This window comes from Astatotilapia calliptera, chromosome 5, assembly GCF_964374335.1.
Source record: "Astatotilapia calliptera chromosome 5, fAstCal68.1, whole genome shotgun sequence".
NCBI classification, from domain to species: Eukaryota; Metazoa; Chordata; class Actinopteri; order Cichliformes; family Cichlidae; genus Astatotilapia; species Astatotilapia calliptera.
The window spans coordinates 33,632,237-33,654,499 of NC_137426.1; the positions used below are offsets into that span (position 1 = coordinate 33,632,237).

General features: G+C 40.0%; 1 protein-coding gene across 1 annotated transcript in view; it reads left to right on the forward strand.

Annotated features, from left to right (window-relative positions):
* Positions 1 to 22,263, forward strand: part of LOC113022983 (integrin alpha-5-like) — a 51,863-nt gene extending 29,600 nt beyond the window's left edge. Inside the window, exons 19-30 of the mRNA XM_026168991.2 lie at positions 5,302 to 5,369; positions 9,763 to 9,913; positions 10,443 to 10,535; positions 10,826 to 10,905; positions 13,613 to 13,693; positions 13,784 to 13,889; positions 16,087 to 16,245; positions 16,343 to 16,450; positions 20,108 to 20,221; positions 20,657 to 20,758; positions 20,874 to 20,996; positions 21,540 to 22,263. Coding sequence (XP_026024776.2) covers positions 5,302 to 5,369; positions 9,763 to 9,913; positions 10,443 to 10,535; positions 10,826 to 10,905; positions 13,613 to 13,693; positions 13,784 to 13,889; positions 16,087 to 16,245; positions 16,343 to 16,450; positions 20,108 to 20,221; positions 20,657 to 20,758; positions 20,874 to 20,996; positions 21,540 to 21,623 — 1,269 coding nt within the window. The 3' untranslated portion in view covers positions 21,624 to 22,263. The remainder of the gene's footprint in view (positions 1 to 5,301; positions 5,370 to 9,762; positions 9,914 to 10,442; positions 10,536 to 10,825; positions 10,906 to 13,612; positions 13,694 to 13,783; positions 13,890 to 16,086; positions 16,246 to 16,342; positions 16,451 to 20,107; positions 20,222 to 20,656; positions 20,759 to 20,873; positions 20,997 to 21,539) is intronic.

The following is a 22,263-nucleotide window of genomic DNA, read 5'->3' on the forward strand; positions in this document are numbered from 1 at the left end:
ACTGTCTGCTGGACACCTTTCCCGGACTTTCTAGCATGTGGTGTTGGTTACTAGGACCACTTCCTGAGTTAACTAGCCATTGTGCAGAGGATTGTATGTGCTCCTGCCATTAACAGCACGATACAAAAAGTGTATCATTTACTTATGGATAAACAAATGCACTACCAGCACCCTCCTTCCTAATTTAACCTTACCAAAACCTTCCCAAACATGATGGTCGAGCCTCACCTGTGCACATTTATTTAAATCTTGCAATGAAAGCTTCAGTGGAGATCGTATTCTTCATGTGTGCCGCATATTTACTTGCAAAGTGTGTTTTTTGCACTTTGTTTTTGTGAACATGGCATCTGTCCCACCTATTTTCTCCTCTTTTTCTGTCAGCTTTGTAGAGTGAACGACCCAAAGGAAGGATGCAAAGCAGACTGATAAGAAAAAATTAACCTTGAAGTCTGGCTTAAAAGCAAAAACACCAAATTTAGCACACAGCAGAAATCCAAGAGTTCCAGGAAAAACTGAAAGAGCAAGAGGGAAGATAGACAGATGCTTAGAGGGACTATGTGTCTGTCTGTGGGGAAGGACAGAACTATATATACACACTGAGGACTAACTGGGAATTGAAAACAAGACAAAAAGTAATCAAGACAATCACAGGGGAGGAAGTTAAACTGAAAGCAAGACACACGAGACGACTAGTTATCAAGTAAATTAGGAAAAAGAACTCAGCTAAATACAGAGACAAGGAAACTATCAGTAGGAAGACATGAAGGCTAACTTAAAGAGAACAAGCAAACTATAAGTACATCACAAAACTGAAAGGCACTACAAGAATAAGAATAAACAAGGCCGGGACCCAAAATAAAGGCAATGCAAGAAACTTCAAATACTAGAATAAACAAAACCCCAAACTCAGGTGTATTAACTATGGATACAAACTCAACCATGTGATGCATCCCAGGGGTTCATAACATTTCCCTTTTCTGCTGTGTCTTGGATGCATTTTTAATGTAACCCTTTGAAAACTGTCTTTGAAGTCTAAAGTCTCTGAGGATAAGAAGTGTGTGCTTCTGTAAAAGTGTAGAGTCTGTCTGTACTGTATATCACATTACCACACCAAAATCCTAGACCACACCACTTATATGGCCACACGCCGTGCTTCTTAGGGTTTAACCAGATGGTCGCCACAAATGTTACCAGATGAAGGGAGAGCAAGGGGAGTGAGGATGCTCTACCAAGCAACCTAAAGTCATGTTTGTTCCATACATGGTGAAGTCACGGCTCACTCTTACTTTTCATATAGGAACATGACTTGATTGGCAAGGACAGAGGCTAGCATTGGCCCTTCTATAGTAGCGAAGCCCATATGGTTAGAGGTTGCGGGTCGGCACTGTTAAATCAAGAGCTGCGTTCTGCTCTCTGGTCTCTGTTGGCAATTCCTTTGCGCGCGTTTCATATACGAAGAGTTGGAAGGTTTATGGAGGACTTGCGAGTCATGGCTCTGCAAAAACACAGAGGGGGGACTGACAGCTCCGTTTGGGCGGGGTGGTGCTCAGCTCACAGACATCTGGTTGTGGTTTGTTTATGTATGTTGCCAGTGGTCTCCTCCACCAGGCAAGAGCCAGGGCCTGCAAATGTGCACATGTTTATGTGAGGTATATAAGCTGAAGTGAGTGTGTGATGTGGGTGTGTAAGTGTGCACTACATGTGCTTGTAATTGGAGTTTTGTAATATTGAGTGCACCAAACTTTTTTGAGTTCGGAATCCTTAAAGGAAAAATTACCAGGTTCATCTGTTGATCTCCCGTTTTAGCCGTCCTTTGCATAAAAGCTAAGATTTTGTTGAGTTGTATGCTTCCACTGAAGCAGATTTGTGACACGGAGTAAGATTTATTGGCATTATGATATAATTAGATAAAGCTGCAGACTTCTTAATCAATTAGAAATATCACTCTTCCTTTAGTTTCCAACACAGCTTTAATGAGTAAGCAACCTAAACCATGCTTACTGTGTGTTAGCAAAGTCACACCTCATCAGCTGTGTTTTTCCTATGGTGGCTTTGGTTACCTGCATCAGACTGCAAGTAAATTCAGCACAGAGTTGCCCCCTGATTGCTTTTATTTTCTTTGTTCCTTTGCTGTGAAGGATGCGTACTCCAACATGATAATTTGCCCCAACATACGTCAAAGCTTTAAAAACTACCTGATGACAGAAGACCAAGTCACAAACTTTCCTCCATAGTAAAGTAACCCCACTGAGGGTTTGTGGGGTTTAACCCTTGTTATTTTTCTTCGCCATACTTTTTGTGAGACAGGGTTTAGAACTACAAGTCCCATAATGCTTTACATTGTGAACTACAGTTTGAGCCCTGTTATTTTCACTCTCTGTGTTCACATAATGCCAAATTAGCACCAGTGAAAATTTCCTCAGTCAGCTGTCAGTAATTGCCATGAGCTGTGTACCCATAGACACTAATGCTGTGGACAGATTTGCTGCTACGCCTTTCTAGACAAAATCAGTTTCACTGCTTTTTACTGCGTCCAGACAGGCTTATATATAGTAAACTGCAGGACTACAGGACACTTAATCAGAGCGTAAAGGCCATTGATAAACTTGATAATGCTTCAGTGATGTTGCCATGCATTTCACGTTAGAACATTGCTGGGTGTGGTGACAGTACAATAGCCCACAACAACCACACCAGCAACTACAGGGATACTGCAGAAAATTGAAATGATGTCAGAGCTCATTATTCACTGTATTAATGGCTTTTCACTAATATCCAGTTAATTAATTTCTGTTCTGTAATTGCTTTGTTATATTACAATGTTTAGTGAGAATGACACAGTCTGCTGAGCTGTCAATGACTAGTCCAGTTAATGAGTTCATTTTATCATCATTGTTTTTGTGTTGGGGAAAGAGTCAGACGTCCATTGGAGCAGAATTAGTCTCTCGTCTGCTGTCGTAGCTGGAAAGACCTTCTATCCAAACCATTATGAGACTTTGTGTCTGGGTCCAGATGAATGTGTCTCTTCAGTACATTTCCAAGCTGTTGATGTGCTCTTAAAGGTCTTGCAGTTCAAAAAATGAAACATGTATATTGTATTTGCATTTAAAGAAGGGTTGACGGCATATAGTTTTAGCCCTCTGAGGTCTAAGCCTAACCCTATATTTTGGAGAAAAACAGTGTTTGTGAAAATGATTATATCTCTTTGTCCTTGATTACCAAGACTTGGGAAATGAATTTCATAAAAACTTTTTATCTGGGATGAGCGTTAAGGTTAGGGTTGTTGACGATGAGGACTTCAGGAGGTTAAGATCTTCTCTTTTGTATAATGTCGCTTGGGTCAATGGTTATGACACATGTCATTAATTTCCAGTAAATTGTTTTGAAACTGAACTTATGCCAGATCTAATTGTGATGCTGTTTGGAGTTTTCACTGTAACATGAAGTTGATGGCAGTAGAATAGCCTGCTCCTTTAAGATCTGGAGGGAAACATGCTTTACATTTGTGAGGATCAAGAGATGAAAGTGAACGACAGATGAAGAGTTTTTAGAAGGAAGAGATTATAGGTTAGAGCTCATCACTTGATCTTAGTAAGTGTATCACAGAGCATGTTATTCTCAGTGGTGCAGTCACAGCGACGCCCCATAAGCAGCACTGCACTCACCAACACAAACAGTCAACAGGCCAAATCAGACAATGATTCCACTCTTTTTTTTTAACCACATTCACACATGTTGGCTGATATTGACCTAATTCTCTGACCCTACGTCTTACCTCTCATGACTCCCAGTATATAAGGCTGGCCCAGAGTACTTATGTAGAAAACAATAAAGAATCGCAATATAGTACTGGGCCGTCAAGCAGCTGTGTTTAGTTGTAAGTGGCCAAACTCAAAGATCTCAAAGAGTGTAGACTATCAGAATGTGAGGGAGGTGTCTGCTTAGGCTTCTGCAACCTGGATAAGCCAAAGCAAATGGATGGATGGACTACATGAATGAATTTTATCAATGCACGTGGATGGTAACTTATTTTAGGCAACTATAATTACAGCAGCTCAGTTAAACTCAGTTCTTACCCACATAAGAACTGAGTTGCATAAGGTCAAAGATCACTTTGCCATTGTAATGTTCTGCACATCTGCAAGCTGCTTTACCACCCACCTCCACCTCAGCTTCTCCTCTATCAGTGTCATATCTGTTGTCATTGAGTCAGGAATCTCCCAGAGCAGAGCCATGCTGCCAAGTATAAAATACTGCAGATGGGAAGAACTTTGACTACATGGTCTTGGCTAAATTTTATTACAGCTGAAACCAAAACAGATGAAGGGGAAGTTCTGTTATGCTCTGCATCCATCCTCCAATTCTATGTCTGTGCACATAAATCCAGTGCCGGTCGAAATGAACTCATATTAGCAAACACAGGTGACTGTGGGGGAGTTTTAACAGGAAGAGACTTCACGCTTAGAAGTGTACAGTGTATACCTGCATAGCATTTAGACTCAAGCATGTTTGTTATTAAATGGCCGATAGCATCTTGGGTCCTAAATAAATGTAAAACTAGGAACTTGAAGCAGGGATCTCCACTGAGACACTGTTAACCATTGCCAGGCTGATTCTTTGCTCTCTGTTGCATTCTTTGGGAATCTAATGATTCCCATATGTTGGAGAGACATGCCACAGCTACGATGACAGTAAAGCTACAAGGAAGAACAGAGAAGAGAAGACAGAAAAAAGGGAGAAAGGAGGGAATAAAGCAAAACGCTCAAGGGCACGTTAAAGAAAAACTATACTTCTAAATCAAATAACATTTATCTTGTACTGTGGTCATCTGTCACGTAAGACTAAAGGGCAGATTAATCCCTACTGCCTTTAAAATATGAGCTTTTCTCTGTTTTTGAAAAAGACTTTCCCACAAAAATGTAATACTTGTTAAGATGGAATTACTATCCTTTGATTCTCTTAAACCTTCCACCACCATATTTTCTCCCTTTTCTTCCTTCCCACATACGTGTAAGGCACGTATTACTTTTACTCTGCAGACATTAAAGGGTCATGTTTTCTCACAACTTCCCAGCATCTGGTAGATGCAAATATTGTTACAGTTTTTTGTGTGTATATAGAGGATATGTATAGTCTGTATCCTCTCTTATCCTTTCATTAAATCACAAATCTGTTGTTCTGGCTTCTGTCAACACCCACTTCCTCCAGAGCTTTTCTCTCCCTGTACCTTTTGATTTTACAAGGAACCAAATCTAACTTACTGCTCCTATTTATTCCATTTATCTCGGTCTTTTTTTTCAGGCCCAGATTCAGCTCGATTGTGGAGATGACAACATCTGTGTCCCAGATCTAAAGCTGGCTGTTTATGGGTGAGAGGAAACCACCTGATCCAATAAACACAAGTTAAAACTGCTAGCCACCTGAAGCTAAACTGCCATAGTTTTGTCCCTCACGCAACAACAATTCTAATTATTCCAAGAAAAGCTTCGACTTTTTGCAGCCAGGAAGACCAACAGAAGTCGACATGTTGTCATTTGATGAAGTCAATATTGCTAAGCTGTTAGTAATCTTGCTCCTGGCTGCGTAGCTAATGCAAATCCAGCATTCACTCGTCTTTTAGCTCCGTTATGTTAACTTACTAACACTATCCATGCGGCGATGGGAATTAAGCAAAGAATAAAACACTTCCAGTTGTAACGTAATACAAAGTAGATAAGAGTGGTGAGAGTGAATCACAGAATTCGACACAGTTTTCAGGCCTTAAAACCAAAACAAGGAGCTGAAAGATGCTAAAATAGTGAACTTGGGGAAAATGATCATTTGCTCATTTTCTGTAGTATCATGACTAGTTTGCATATGAACTAAATACATATAAATACTGCAGTTTTAAAGGCTTGTTTCTTTTTAAACTGTTTTACATGAACAAAACTATAATAGCAATATCCATTTATACAGTCACACAATTCCCAGCAAGCAAACGAGCAAAGAAGAAAAACCCCTGTTATTGGCGAAGGGTTTGGGACAGGTGTAGATGTGGTTCCACCCGTTTTTCTTTTACTTTGACTCATCTGAAATAAATCCCCAAATGGAAATCTATTAATAGGAAGACTGTAACGCCTAAATGTTTCAGTCTTCATTTAAAAAGTAACACTGTTGCTGACAAACCGTCATTTTAACCTGTGACTTAAATGATAACCAAGCCATAGATTGGTTGTTTGGTGCATGTTAAAAGCTCAACAGTTATATTTGTTTGAATTATTTTATTTAATTTACTTTGAAAGTTTCAGTGTAGAAAGACAGAAAACGTGGAATGGAGGTCCTCTGGTTTTATGTTACTAAGTACTAAATAACTGGACACACAGGAAAAAAAGTGGTAACAGAATTAAACTTCATGCAAATTTCGAAGTTATTTATCTAATGAAATCACAAACATAAAATAAAGACTTTAGCCATCAATTAACTCTGAGGTCTTACTCGTCACAGGTGATAACCCTAACACCCTAACCCCGACCCTCCCTACGTTTTTCAGAAAGTGTTTCACTTAGAATCATTTCTTTGTTTGTTTCTCTGTTTCCTGATTGTCAAGACTTGGGGAAAAATAATTTTGTAAAATTTAAAAAAACAACATATTTTGATGCAGATTAGGGTCTGGGTTGAATTTCTATAATTCTAATTCTATAGTTCTTTATAAAATAGTCATTTATTTAAAGAAGTTAAGGAAAAACATATGAAGATATAAGCCTGATACACACAGAGTGAATCCTCCACCAGTATCTGAGGTCTGGGTATCTTGGCGATGACCCTAAACCTGAGCTCAACCCTAACCCGGCACAATCAGTATATATTTACATATAAAACCATGCAGGGTTCAGGTTAGGCAGGTTAGTGTCATCGATGACTCAGACCTCGGAGGGTTAAAGAATGTGATCTGGATCCACTGCAGAACTGAATGAGCTTACATGTTTCACGAACTCCAGCTTGTCAGTCTTTTTCGCTGTCAGACATGATCACATCCCCCTCTCCCTCACTGAGGAAGAATAGGAGGTTGTTTACAGCTCAGAACATGCGTGCACTGGGGTAAAGATCTAGACTAATGACTCCTAGCTCTTGGCACAATAACATATCATTGTATATTAATCCTGAATCCTTGTTGCTGAATAGGCTCCAGCCAGATAGTTGGCTGTGCCTCAGTCCATTCACAAAGCGAACACACACTCCAGACTTTCTCCTCCCAGCCTGCCAGCTCTGATATGTGGACTGTTTTGCATTACATGGCCATGTGATTTCTCTTAGCTGTAGAAATACAATCAGTGCTAAAAGTTTCTCATGAAAAGTCAAAGATCTGCATTTGGAGCTGCCACAGGACCAAACTTGGAATGATTCAGCACTTCCACTAAAACACAGTTTCCCTTCACTGACTGTTGCACACAGCGATTTCCCTTCTTTGCCAAGAATTTGCAAACAGTGGGATGTTTAAGATTCATAACCTAAAGGTCTGTCGCTGGTGTTTTAGTTGTATCCTCTGGCTTTAATTATGCTTTTATGAGCTTCATGATCCACTGTTATATTTTTCCCAGCGAAGTCAGTGTAGTATAACGTGTCAGCTGTGAGCTGCTGATTCCTGCCCATTCCTGGCATCGGTGAGAGTCTGCTGTTTGTGGGATCAGAGTTGCTTCCTCTGCATTTGCTAAATTTGCCCAAGGTTAATTAAAATCATCTGGGTGTCGTCTTACCTAGTTTGGGGTCACTGTGTCCAGACCCCTTTTTTGGGGGCGGGGGGGAATGGAGTGAAAGATGAACCCCGGTTCCAACCTTCAGCCACGCTCCTTTCTTCCTTTCCTGCTCAATAGAAACGTGAATTTGCTACTGCCAAGTGTAGCTGATGGGGGAGGGCCAGAGTTGAAGGGTGTCGAGTGGATTTATCACTTCTCTGAAAATGTGTTTGCACACAGGGGTGTCACTATGAAGTCGAAGAATAAGGTGGGGGTCGGTTTCCTGAGACAAATCACAGTGATCAGATTTGGGTCATTTCCCATGTCACTCATGACATGATATGTCGGAGAAAATGGCCTTTGGGGACAGACTGAAACAAAGATTCATTGTGTGGAAAGACTTTATGTCCCTGCTTTTCATTACGTTTTACCTTCTTTTGGGCCACGTTGGTCATGTCCTGCACCCAGTGACTTGACATAGATCTGGAAATGAAGGAAAAGTGAACTCTGCTGGCGTAGAAGCTGTGTGTGAAAGCTGCTGTTTTCAGTCATTTTGATTACAGTAAATAAACTAGCTTTTCAAGACGGAATAATAAATGGCCTGTGACAGTCAAGGGAACCAAAAGCCAGAAAATGAGTCTGACACCATGCAAGTGGCTGTATAAGGATGTACTTAGGACTTCACTATACTATGGTAAGATGGCATTATTATACAATCATCTATCATATATGATATCTGTGTATTTAAAAAAGGCATGTCAAATTCACTGTGGACCACACACAGCCCACTTTGATCTTAATTTTAAATCCCTGTGATAATTTCAACAGTACATCTCAGTTTCTCCGCATGATAAAGAAATGCTGCTGTAATCTATTACTATGACATGCTGGGCTTTTATTAAAAAAATAAATATGTCAAATTACAGAAGAAGTTTTGGTAGCTCATTCCCGAGACTGTCCTGAATTTATAAAACAGAAAGTTCTTGTGAATTCACTGATTTCTTTTCACTTTGAATATATATATATTTTTTTATATATTAAAAAAACATTTCTGTAGTAGATAGTTAATAAAACAGGAGGTTTTGATGAATTTAATTATTCATATATTACTTAATTACTTGTAGTATGAATGGTGTGGGGTGGTCTGTATCAGTAGGGAAAGCTGTAAAACCTATGAAAGTGCAGTCAAAAGGTACTCTGACCCCCCAGGTCATTTAAAAAAATAATTTACATTTAGATTCTATTAAGAGTTTCAACTTTCAGTGGCAGCATCACAAAATAATACATCAAGTACTGATAATTTTTGGCATATTCACATTCACATCAATGAGCTTAGCCTGTAACGCTGAATCCCGACTTTACTTAGTGTTGCTGCTTTCAGCTCTTTGTTTTGCTTTGGCTGTTTTTGTTCAGTCTTGCTGCTCTTGAAAAACCTTTGAAAACTTCGATTGGCAGAACCGAACATGAGTGAGAAACACTGTGGAGAATTAAGCAGCTAAAGAGTCACAGATGAGTAGCTTCCTCAGGGGCTGCTGAAGAACAGAACAGATCTACAGGAGGGAGATTATAGTGCTTATTTTAATCGTGTGGCTTAAAGCAGACTGCAAATGATTGTTTGTTGACTGTGTAACTCTTGCACAATCAGACACTTTTTGTGCATTACGTAATCATTAGGATTGTGATATATTAACCTTCTGACCCTGACGTCTCATCACTGGTAATGACCCAACCCAGTCCCTGTGTTTTGGAGAAGAGTGTTTTCAATGTTAGCCTGACAGCACTAGTTTAGGGTTGGAGTCATTGTTGATGATGGGTACTTTGGTTACGGTTGGTTATAGTATATCACTTTAGGTTAATAAAAAATAAAAATCTGGTTCAAAAACTGTTTTTCTCTGATAAATCGATTCAATTCTCAGTGTTACATGGAACTTATGGTTTTATGTGCAACAGGAAGTCTGCATAAACTGTTCTTTTAACAGCTTTCAACAGCTTTCAAAAAGGTAAGGCTCAGTGAAAACGTAGTGATGATGTTGCGCTTCTCTTTGCCCAGTGACAAGACAGAGGTTTACTTGGGAGGCGAAAACTCTGTGAGCCTGACCTTCAATGCCAGGAACGAGGGAGAGGGAGGTGCGTACGAGGCTGAGCTCTATGTGGCGCTTCCCCCAGAGGCTGACTACAGCGGGATAGCACGCAACAACGTGGTGAGTCGGTGGCGTTTAAAAGGAGGTTTAAGTATCACGGTCAGAAGCACCGTGTTTTTTCATTCAAATGATAATTATGCATAAAAATGCTTTAATGCAAATAAAATGTGGAAATTATTTTGACTTTGCATAAAGTCAAAGGTCACTTTGCCATCGTAATGTTACGCTAAAAGAGTTTTCTCAACCTGACGCCCTCCTTGTTGAGTTAAAGCCGTGAAAGAACGTGAATACACTTACTACGTTTTGAATACATTTTTTGAAAGCCCTGAAATGCAGCTGGTTGGTAGAGTCACACTCTAACTCTAGTCAGAGTTTTGATTTATTATTCTAACAACTCGTGAGACTGAAGAAGTCACTTGGCTGAGTGACGAAACGTTTCTCACACTGAAAACGCTACGTCCAGATGAATCTTCTTTCCTTACCTGGATAGCTGAGCATGCATCAAGACAACAGCTCTTTAGCTTTTACAGCAGTACACTTAATAAAGTTAAATACATGATGGAGTTTTATTTCTTTGTGTCCTTTCCAGAGCTTGACTCAGCTGACCTGCAGCTACGAGGCAGAAAACCAGACCCGCTATCTCGTGTGTGATCTGGGAAACCCCATGAAGTCTGGTACCAGTGTAAGAGCCAATAAGACCCACATGTTATTTTTGGCCTTTCCCACTCTTTGTGTCTCAGTACAATTAAGCCAAGTTGACTTGCCTAATTCATACATAAGCAAACTCGACATGTTTTCTCACCGACCTGATAAAACCTGATAAACATTGCTTTTGTGTTGAAAGAGTTTTCATTCCTTGTTTCCAAAGTGGGCGTCTCTAAGAAAAAGAACCCAGACTCTATTTAACACATTTATTTCCTTTCTCATGTTCCCTGAAATAACTGCGTGAATTTTCTGTGGCTGTTTTTGTAGCTGTGGGCCGGTCTTCGCTTCACCATCCCCAGACTCAGTGATACTTACAATACTGTTCAGTTTGAGCTCCAGATACGAAGGTAGGCCACTTTTTAGGGATTCCAGTTCAAGTGGGATGGGGTATCTTTGGCAACTGCATACCAGTGGAGCAGATTTTAATCCAAAGTATTCTCTTAATTCTTATTATAAGCTACATACAGTTTTTTTTAACAAAAAATTCTTTAGGGCAACCAAGTAAATCTGTAATCATCACTGTTATTGTGATTCTGTGGTGTAGTGGTTAACACATTTGCATAATGATCCTCGGTTTGATTCTGGTAGGATGAACAGGAGTCACAAAGCCACTTCAGGGATTAGTGTACTCTTAGTGCTGCTCTGAAGCTCAGATAAATAGGAGGGTTATGCTGGGAATGGTATCCAGTGTAAAATCTGTGCCAAATCAAATATGCACATCCATCTGAAACCCCTCAGGAAATAACAGAGCAGTTAAACATACATACTACTAGTGCTAACTCATGCTGAAGTCAACCTCAGCTGATGTCATTGCCAGTCCACACCAGCTGACTTCTTTCTACACATGGTAAATCCCATATAGGGCATGCTATTAGGCTGCTTTAGCTGCTTTCAACGTTGCTGCACCTCAACCCCAGCTCCTTGATCTATTCAGTTCAGTTTTATTTATACAGCACAACATCAGTCACCTCAAGATGCTTTATATTGTAAGGTGGACCCTACAATAATACATACAGAGAAAACCCAACAGTCATATGACCCCCTATGAGCAAGCACTTTGGCGACAGTGGGAAGGAAAAACTCCCCTTTAACAGGCTGCTGTCACGATGCCTGCTCTGTTCTTCCTAGGATTTTTTTGGAAGGGTTGAAATTTGGATTTCCATTGAAACCAAAACAAATTACACAATGTGTCAATAAAGACTTTCAACCTGAATATTTCATTCATGAAGACTTGATGTCTGAGTTAAGTGATCCCTTCATTTTTTGAGTAGCATTTAAGTTGCTGCAGATGGAAACAGCCTGTTTTAGTGATCCTGACTGAACCGCGGTTAATGTGGCTGCGTTGTAGTGATATCACACCAGCAAACATTTTGATGTTGAGAAGGTGATGGTGATCCACATCTAGTCTTCCAAACTGAAAGTTGTACTAAGTTTGGAAATTCTTAACCTGAACAAACTGAAATTGACAAAACACGCTTCATTGAGACAAGAGGAAGAACGCCAAGAAAAAAATGTTACTCATCCTACCAAAAAAAGGGACTGTGGACCTGGAAAGTGACCTGGATACTCTGGCTCCTCTAAAAATAAAGGCTCCATATGAGAAATACTCAGCAACGCCTACCTTAAAGCAGTTAACCTGTAAGCTGGAGAGGAAATGGCATCCTGCTAATTTAAAAGATCTTTTTTTTTAGCTTGGAAAAAGAGTTTGTTGCTCTATTTCTGTGGAAAGTGAACAAGATTTTCTCCAGCAACTAGAAAACACCTTTTGTAAAGTTAGAACATCTTACGATTTGTCACTGATTCAGTGCTGAAAACAAGAACAACCCCAGGTTTATTTAGTCAGAGCTTCGTTGAGCCAAATACTCTTTGAATCTGAATTAAAATGACTTTGTTCACAAGTAAAATTTTAACCATTAAAGAAAAAAAAAAGATTCATAATGAGCAGCTACTTCCAGTACTACTGATATTTATTTAGACTCATTCTCTCTGATTGAACTTTCTGTAATAACTTCAGTAATTACTTCCTCCAAACCAGCAATGCATCTACTAATGTGGGGTCTTTATGTTGTGTGTTTGAATATTAAATTCAAATTCAAATTCAAATTTTATTTGTCACACACACACAACCATACACAGTATGACATGGGGGTGAAATGCTTGTAGCTGTACAATGCCCGACCATTAAATGACAGAAGAAAAGTTTTACAATATTTACAATTTATTACAAAAATTTACAAATTAACTTAGGAATTTACAGTAAAGAATGTGCAAATAGCAGAAGAGATTATAAAGATAAGGATTATAAATTATAGGAATTATAGGATTATAGGAAATGTGTGGTGGTGCGTGTGGTGACGTGTGTGAGAGTCCAGTCTTATAGTGACGTGTTTGGGAGAGTCCAGTCCTACACCTGGTTCAGGCCCCGAATAGCCTGGGGGAAGAAGCTCCTCCTCATTCTCTCTGTTTTGGCCTTAAGGGAGCGGAAGCGCTTCCCAGACCTCAACAGTGAGAAGAGTCCATTGTTGGGATGGGAGAGGTCCATCATAATCTTCCTAGCTTTGGACTTGCACCGCTTGGTGTAGATGGACAGCAGGTCAGGGAGCTCTGATTGAATGATGCGTTCTGCCGAGCGCACCACCCTTTGCAGATCTCGTCTGTCCTGATTGGTGCTGTTCCCAAACCAGGTGCAGATGTTTGACGTCAGGACGCTCTCGATGGTGCAGGAGTAGAAGTTCTTGAGCACCTTCAGTGGCAGATGGAAGTCTCTATTAGCGTGCAAAATAACTTAAACTCCCACTGGTTAAATAATACCTCATGTGAAAATACATGTTCCTACTGTGTTATCCAAATATTTTTGATTCATTTTATCTTGTAGGGTTTTTTGGTAGCATTTGCAAAGTTAGTTTTATATATATATATATATATATGTTTAATAACTTCTCAGCTCGCTTCACTAAAAGTCTACAAAATTCAGGTTTGTAAAGCTGTTTAATGCTTCTTGATCAGGTGATCAGGGCTGTTTCAGTAACATTACGTTTTTGTGGTTTGTTCTAGTAAAAATGCAAATAACTCTGAGAGCGAAGTGGTGTTTTATGAGCTGAAGGTCTCTGCCATGGCTGACATCATTCTCCAGGGGTGAGGCTTCACTTTAGACACATAACTATGACATCATTTTTCTTAACCTTCATTCTTGCCAAGATAAAAGTGTGACTGTGCCGTTTGCAGTGTTTCTCGGCCAGACAAAGTCATCTTTCCTCCTCCCAACTGGACTGTGCGACAGGGTCTGGGGGAGGAGCAGGAGATCGGCCCTGAGCTTCAGCAGGTCTTCGAGGTAAAAATAACATCTACGATACACAAGAAGCTAGTCCTATCACGTTTGCACACTGAAACATAGAAGAGTAATACATTCAAAATATTCACCAACTTTTAATGTGAGTATAGTAGTGTTGGTGAGCTTAAATTAATAGTCGTGTAAAATAGGAGCTCGGCTATTTCACTAAAACATTTTGCACTGTGAAAAAGAAGCTAACATTATCTTCTGAGGCTTAAAACGTCAGCTGTGGTTACAAAAAAAGTACACATAGGTGCCAGTGTTCACAGGAATGACTGTCTAAGAGCTGCATCTCAGACTCTACAGGCCTCAGTTAGCATGTTAAATATTGAAATTCATGACAGTACAATTAGGAAAAGACTGAACGTCTTTTAAAAAACAAATTGTCTCTTCTCTCCAGCAAGAAAATAGAATGGTTACAGTTTTGTAATGTTGCATCTAAACGAACCAAAAGACTTCTGAAACAAGGTGGTGACATTTTGCCATAATGCGCAGTGGCATATTTGGAAAATACCTCAGACCAGATGTCAAACACGGTGGTGGAGGGTTGATGATTTGGGCTTGTTTTTTGGAATATTGGAGTCACCAAGTCAGGCATGAACTCCTCTGTATAAATATTCCAGAATAAAATCTCAGGCCATCTGCCTAACAGACAGATTAACAACAGGAAAATGATAACAAGCATAGCAGCAAATCTACAATAGAGTAGTTGAAAAAAGAATCAAGGTGTTGCAATGGCTGAGACAAAATCCAGACCCCAACCTGAATGAACTGCTGTGCATAAACCAAAGCCTGTAAACCTCCAGCAACGTAAAGAAGAGTGGGTCAAAATGCCTCCACAGCTATGTGAGAGACTAAAAGTTAATACTGCTTAAGGTTGTTCTACAAGGTAAATAGGGAGCTGTTCATAAGCCATAATCATTAGTTTTTCTTATGCTCTTTCTGTATGTTTATGTGTTTTAAATGATCTTATTCTTCATTTTGTTTTATTTTTACTATTATGTGTCATTACAAAAAGTTGCAAATCTTCAAACTTGAGAGCCTGAAAGATCCTGGACTTTTTCAGATCTGTGAAGATCTGAGGAGTTCAGTTCTAAAACAAACTGGCAGGTGATTAAACTCTAGTGAGGGAATTCCTCCTTCTAACGTCACCATCCAGAAAAAGGAGGCGTCCTGAGTAACATTCCTGTGTAAAGACCGAAGCATCAATCGTCAACTGATTATCACTGCAAAATTACCACACTCCTCAGTGACACTAACACTTATGAGACCCCCATAAGCAGATACAAGAAGAAAGTCATGCATATGCAGGGTGTAACATCTCGGTGTAGGCATCAGTATGTATGGTGGTCAGTAGCTTTTTCCCTTTTAAGCTGTTGTATGCAATTCATGTCTTTCATCTAGTAGCTGCTTGTGTCTTACATTAAGAACTCATAAGTGTTGCTGTAAAATATTACCACACTCCTTAAATTGTTGAAAAGTGTGGTCATTTTGGAGTGATAATCAGATGAATTGAGAACAGCACTGCACCTCCCCTTGTCAGCTGGTAATATTGAGATGCGTCGGTCTTAACTAAGATGTGCGATAGTCTTCTTTTCCTTAAAAATGTGGCTACAAGGGGTTTCAAAGTGGGTCTCCTCCACTAGTGGATAATAACCTGGGTGCGTTTGTTCACAAGTAATCTGGTAGGATAAATCCAGTCAGAACGGATCCTGAAACCTGTTCAAAGGGAAAACAGGATTACCTGATTGGATAAGATCAGATAATCCAATAGTTTTTGGGTTTTTAAAAAAAATCTAGATCAAACCTCCAGTTTGTCTTGTTCATTTCTTCTTTTGAACAACCAGGACAAAAGTGAACTGGATGACGTGATCCATGGAAAGGAAAAAGCCGGTTCATTTTATCCGGGCTACATCTGTTGAACAACTGGACCACTTGTTTTAGAACTGAAGAGAGGTGAAACGTTCACAAACCAGTCCAGTCGGCTTCTTTTATTAAGCTCTCAAGACTATCATGACGTGGATGGCTGTGCTGGCGCGCTTGATACAGTCAAACATTGCTAATGTCATTTCACGCGTAGGACTTGTGTTTCCTTTTACTAAAATCACAATGCAAGGGAGTTTGTTTGTAAAGTGCAGTACACAATGTACAGTGTACTAAAAGAAGACACAGTATAACATGTTAAACTCTTTCTCAGTTGGTGAATAACGGTCCCAGTGTGGTGAGCCAGACATCTTTAGTGGTGAAATGTCCCCTGAAGGCTCATGGTCACTGGCTGCTCTACCCTCTGGAGGTGGTCACTGAGGGTCCACTCAGCTGCTTCTCCAAAACAACCTTAAATGCACTGAAACTTAAGGTGAGGACACACACTTACACCTTTGTTGTTAGTCTATTCTTGACTGTGAACACTGGCTTGTGTTTGCTAATGACTCCTAATGTATTTATGTTTACAGCTTCAGCCTGGGGCAGTAGAGGGTCCAGCATCACTGAAGTCCAATGTTGAGCACCGCATCCAGAAGAGGGACGTGCACAGAGATCCTCTGGCTGAACAAGGAAACCTGGTGAGACATTACAGAATATAGAAATTCAACCTGTGAAGGAGTTTTACAGAGAACATGTACTGTTCTTTGATTAATGAATGGAAATGCTTGATTACAGATTCTAGCTGCAGCTAACTCAGCTTAAAGCCATCAGGAGCTAAGCAGAGTCTGACATCTCTGTGCACTTCATGCCAAACCTTCACTGTAGCACCATAACCTATGTATAGCCTAGCTTAGCACAAACACACACAGCAGGGTAAGTTCGTAGCAAACCTAGCTAAATTCAAGTTTAAACTGAATATCCAACTTTATTCCTTCTTCTGCAACCTTGTGACAACATTTGCTCCTCATCAGTGGACGTCATGTGTCCCTTAAAGACACGGGTCATGTTTGTCTCTGTCCTCAGTGTCTGACACGTGGGTGGAGAGTAGTGGCGAGATTAGCTTGCAGATCCCAAACACTTTAAAACAAAAGCTCTTTTGTTGGGTGTCGAGTCTCTCTGAGTTTCTACGGGACTGTGTAGTGTTCAGTGGTATTTACACATGTATGCAATGCACTGAAACCAAAAGATGCAAATGAGACTGCAGAAAGCAGTAGCTCTGCCTTTTCTTGTTCTGATTCGATTGTTTGTTTCAACAGAGGAAATGGAAATAAAGATGATGAGCTCTGGTCAACATCGACAGCTGCTTGCTGTAATTGTTTGTGAGAAGAAGTTAATTACGTTTGTGATTTACTGAGTTATTTTTGTGCGGCTGACATTTGACAGCTCATCTCTAATGGCACTCGGATGAAACCAAACAACCTTAGCACACAGAAATGTTTCGAATAAACCGTGCTGCACAGTGGGAATTCTAAAAACTAAAGTATTTTTAGTATTAATGAATTGGTGCTAACTTAATAGAAGTTCACAGGTCAGTGTGAACAACAGTTACACACTCCCAGAAGAAAGTTAGGGCTGCAGAATACTGTACATGTGCATTGTTGGGTTATTTTTAAGAGATAAAAAGTTTTAATTTTGATAACTTGTAGCTTCAGTGACTTGCTGTGGTATGTGACAGTCACTAGTTTTGTTTCCAACATATCACACAGTCTGCCATGCAATGCACGATTGTTGTAGGCAATTCAATTCAATTCAATTTTATTTATATAGCGCCAAATCACAACATAAGTCGCCTCAAGGCGCTTCATAGATACAGAGAAAAACCCAACAATCATATGACCCCCTATGAGCAGCACTTTGGCGACAGTGGGAAGGAAAAACTCCCTTTTAACAGGAAGAAACCTCCGGCAGAACCAGGCTCAGGGAGGGGCGGGGCCATCTGCTGTGATTGGTTGGGGTGAGAGAAGGAAGACAGGATAAAAGACATGCTGTGGAAGAGAGACAGAGGTTAATAACAGATATGATTCAATGCAGAGAGGTCTGTTAATACATAGTGAGTGAGAAAGGTGACTGGAAAGGAAAAACTCAATGCATCATGGGAATCCCCCAGCAGCCTACGTCTATTGCAGCATAACTAAGGGAGGATTCAGGGTCACCTGGTCCAGCCCTAACTATATGCTTTAGCAAAAAGGAAAGTTTTAAGCCTAATCTTGAAAGTAGAGATAGTGTCTGTCTCCTGAATCCAAACTGGAAGCTGGTTCCACAGAAGAGGGGCCTGAAAACTGAAGGCTCTGCCTCCCATTCTACTTGTAAATACTCTAGGAACAACAAGTAGGCCTGCAGAGCGAGAGCGAAGTGCTCTAATAGGGTGATATGGTACTACAAGCTCATTAAGATAAGATGGGGCCTGATTATTTAAGACCTTGTATGTAAGGAGCAGGATTTTGAATTCAATTCTGGATTTAACAGGAAGCCAATGAAGGGAAGCCAAAACAGGAGAAATCTGCTCTCTCTTTCTAGTCCCTGTCAGGACTCTTGCTGCAGCATTTTGGATTAGCTGAAGGCTTTTTAGCGAGTTTTTTGGACATCCTGATAATAATGAATTACAGTCGTCCAGCCTGGAAGTAATAAATGCATGAACTAGTTTTTCAGCGTCACTCTGAGACAGGATATTTCTCATTTTAGAGATGATGCACAAATGGAAGAAAGCAGTCTTACATATTTGTTTAATATGTGCGTTGAAGGACATGTCCTGGTCAAAAACGACTCCAAGGTTCCTCACAGCGTTACTGGAGGCCAAGGTAATGCCATGCAGAGTAAGAATCTGGTTAGATACCATATTTCTAAGCTTTCCAGGGCCGAGTACAATAACCTCAGTTTGATCTGAATTAAGAAGCAGAAAGTTAGCGGCCATCCAGGTCTTTATGTCTTTAAGACATTCCTGCAATTTAACTCATTGGTGTGTGTTATCTGGCTTCATGGACAGGCACAGGGAGACTAACGCTTCCATGAGGAAACTAGAAACCCAGACAGTGTGGTTCATTCATAATCATAAAACACACCAACAGTGTTGGTTATATATCATATTTCTACACATATGAACCGTTCATGACCCCTGGAATCATTTATGGATTTCTCTCTTTTGGGGCTTATGGGAGGCACATCTTGTTGGTGTAGGTAGGGTTAGGACAGGCTGTATTCACGATGTGAACCCTACTCAGTTGGTAATTGTTGATTTCAAAGGGACACTTTAGACCCTCTTGGCTTTTTAAAAATATATAGGGTTTGGGTTTAGGGCTGGGGTTTCACTGACAATGACTTACACCTCACAGGGTTAAACTGAAAGCTGAAATATTAAATAAACAACAACATTACTTTGTTCAATACACGACTTTACTCATTTACACACATCACAGGAGTTTCAGTGTGTGCTGTGGGGATCTGAGAACAGAGGCATGTGAATTGCCAGCAATCTTCTTTTGATTATATCCAAAGAATGAAGTTCAGTTTTTAGTCAGTGGGATTTTGAATGAAGTTTTCTTGGCGCTCAAACTGGTTCATATCAACTCTGTATAGAGCACCGGTGACTTTGACATCTTATATCATCACTGCACTGTAATCTGCTCTTACTCTGTCACTGTGCTGCCAAAACCATTTAACTGTGTGAGCCTTTCCAGAGGACCCGTCTTATTTTTAGAACATGTTTCAACATTTTAGCTTAATTCAAAGTCATAATAACTGACAATACTAATGCTAAGCATAATACAAAGAAACATAATCTCTGTTTATCCATGTGTTTATATTGCTACAAAAACGACTGCTAGGGTTTATGGTTATGCAGTTATATCACAGCATGTGAGGTATTCTCTTCTATATCGAAGATGGGGCTGTTTCTGTATAGTTCTTACAGGAAATTTGTCTTGAGCTTAGAGTCACTGCCACTCCGAATATTGACTGCCAGATGATGCATTGAAGTGCCAAAGCTCACAAAGTATGGAAGTACACTCAACAAATCATCCTACAAATCAGGAACGTTTAAAAGACTTTTGCAGGCTTCTCAGTCCCTGAGGCTGTGAGAATTAACGCTTAACAGTGAAATTGACAAATGGAAAACTTTTTATCAAACTAAGGAAAGTAAAGCACATGTATGCAAATGCATCATGTAGTAGAAAAATCCTTGCATGGTTTTTTTTTTGTTTAAATTGCTGTTGTGAGGGCAGTAATTAGTCATTAGTAATGAAAGAAATGACGGTGAATGGTTAACTGGAATGTGCTGTGCCTGCTCTGTCCCTCTGTAGACATGCAGTACAGTGGAGTGCTGGCAGCTGCAGTGTAATGTGGGGCTGCTGCAGAGAGGACGAAGTGTCATCCTGACTGTACGCTCAAGAGTCTGGGCTGAAACGTTCATGGAGGTGAGACTACAGGACTTTGAACTCTGCATTACTGCTCTGTAGTGTCAGTCATGTCTTTCAAGTTTGAGAAGAAGAAACTCAACTAAGGAACAGACTAGAGCGGATGAAGGCGAGAACCTGCAGGAGTCTGTGCTCATGCTGCCCTCTGTCGACCGACAAAAACAGACAGTGTGTCTCATCCACATTAGATCATTATTCATACCTAACAGTTTTCCTAATGAACTTAATAGGCTTTCTACTGTTAATTGTGACATTTTATAATTAAATTTTGAGCCTACTATAACCCACAGTACAGAGTAGATGATGTATGGAACGATAAACTAATATTTAAAGAAATAGTACGAAACTGATTTCGCAGAAATCACAGAGGCTTTTGATTTTCCTTAGATACAAAAAAGTTTCCTCATTAAACTTTTGTTTATCGATCGTCCACAGCGAGCCTATAAGCAGTACACGCTGGAGTGCTCCGTTCACTTCAGCGTGGACAGGATGCCGTATTCTGTTTCTCCCACATTAAAGCCATCAGGATCCAAAAAGGTAACATCAACAGCTTTTTTCTGTGTTTTTACAATTTCACAAGCTCTTTAGATTTTTCATTTACAAATGAAAATCAGTGCACGGTGGATCAGTTCTGCGGTTTCCTGTTGTTCAGGTGGCGACTGCTGTGATGTGGAATAAACCCAACAGTCAGTACTCGGTTCCTGTGTGGATCATCATCCTGGCTGTTCTAGCTGGGTTGCTGTTGCTGGCCTTGCTCATATACTTACTTTACAAGGTAACAAGGTGTTCAAATACCCTACTTTTAGCATGATCACAGAAAAACAGCTCTGGAATAACTTGGTTGTTACACATTGCAGTTTTTGTAATATTCTTGATAAATATGAGATTGACAGCACTAACCTTCGGGCTTTTCTGCTCTACTGAGTTACAGCCTGAGCCAAAGACCCCAAAAACAGATTTTTGTTTCTTTAGTCAGTTTGTTTACTTATAACTGCTGAAAGCTGTGATCTGAACTAAAGCTGTGCTTGCAGGACACGGAAATTGTAAGATTGTCTTTCAGTTGTTACTGCGGGAACAAAAACCCAACAAAAACCATTACAGAAGCAAGAAAAACAATGTGTTGTAGAAAAATCAGTATGGCTGTCATTAGATAGTGTTTGTGGATTGACCAGATATTGTAAAAGTGACTATTCTTTAAGAGTTGTGAGTTGCATTTTGGGTAAGTTATCAGGGAACAGTGTATTTTTTTACACGTATCAGTTGTGAAGCTCACACGTTATTATTGTTTTGCATCTAATCTCTTCATCCTTTGCTTTAGATGGGCTTCTTTAAAAGATCAGACCCATACGGTACGACCATGGAAAAGGCCAAACTCAAACCCCAGGCGTCCTCTGAAGCTTAGATCTGAACGGAGCCTCCACCTGCAGCTGTTCCAAAGAACTGGAAGTATTGTCGCATTCCCAAAAAAATAATGGAAATTCCTAATTATAAGCAGGCCACCCATTCATGAAGGGACAGTTATGGGTGCTGTATCACTGGAAGATAAAAATGTCTGGTGCTGCACTAAAACATTACAGGGGTCACGCAGTTGGATATGCACTGCTGTTTGTTGGACATTCCTCTGTGCAGTCAGAGACTTTTCTAGAAGCTCATCCTGTCATATTATACTCCTGCATTGACAATAAAGAAACAAATGGACATCCAACAAAAGGCACCAAAACGTCGGTAGTTCATGAATGCAAAAAAAGTGTGATTCAAGCCATGTTTGTAAGCTTGGTGTTGATGATTTTGAAAATTCCTGCTTATGAATGATGCCTAAACCACTTGTTATTTATGGCACAATGATTTCCTATTGATTGTTGAATGTTGTACTGTACTGTCCACAGGAAGAAAAAAATCAAAAAAGCAACTTGCCAAATCTGCAATGTTTAACTTGAATTTTTCTCTCCCATATTGGGAGGTACTTTGTGTATGATGTAATGTATTCATTGTGTTATATTGATGTTGTGGCACAGAATAAAGCCTAATTTTGTATACCCACA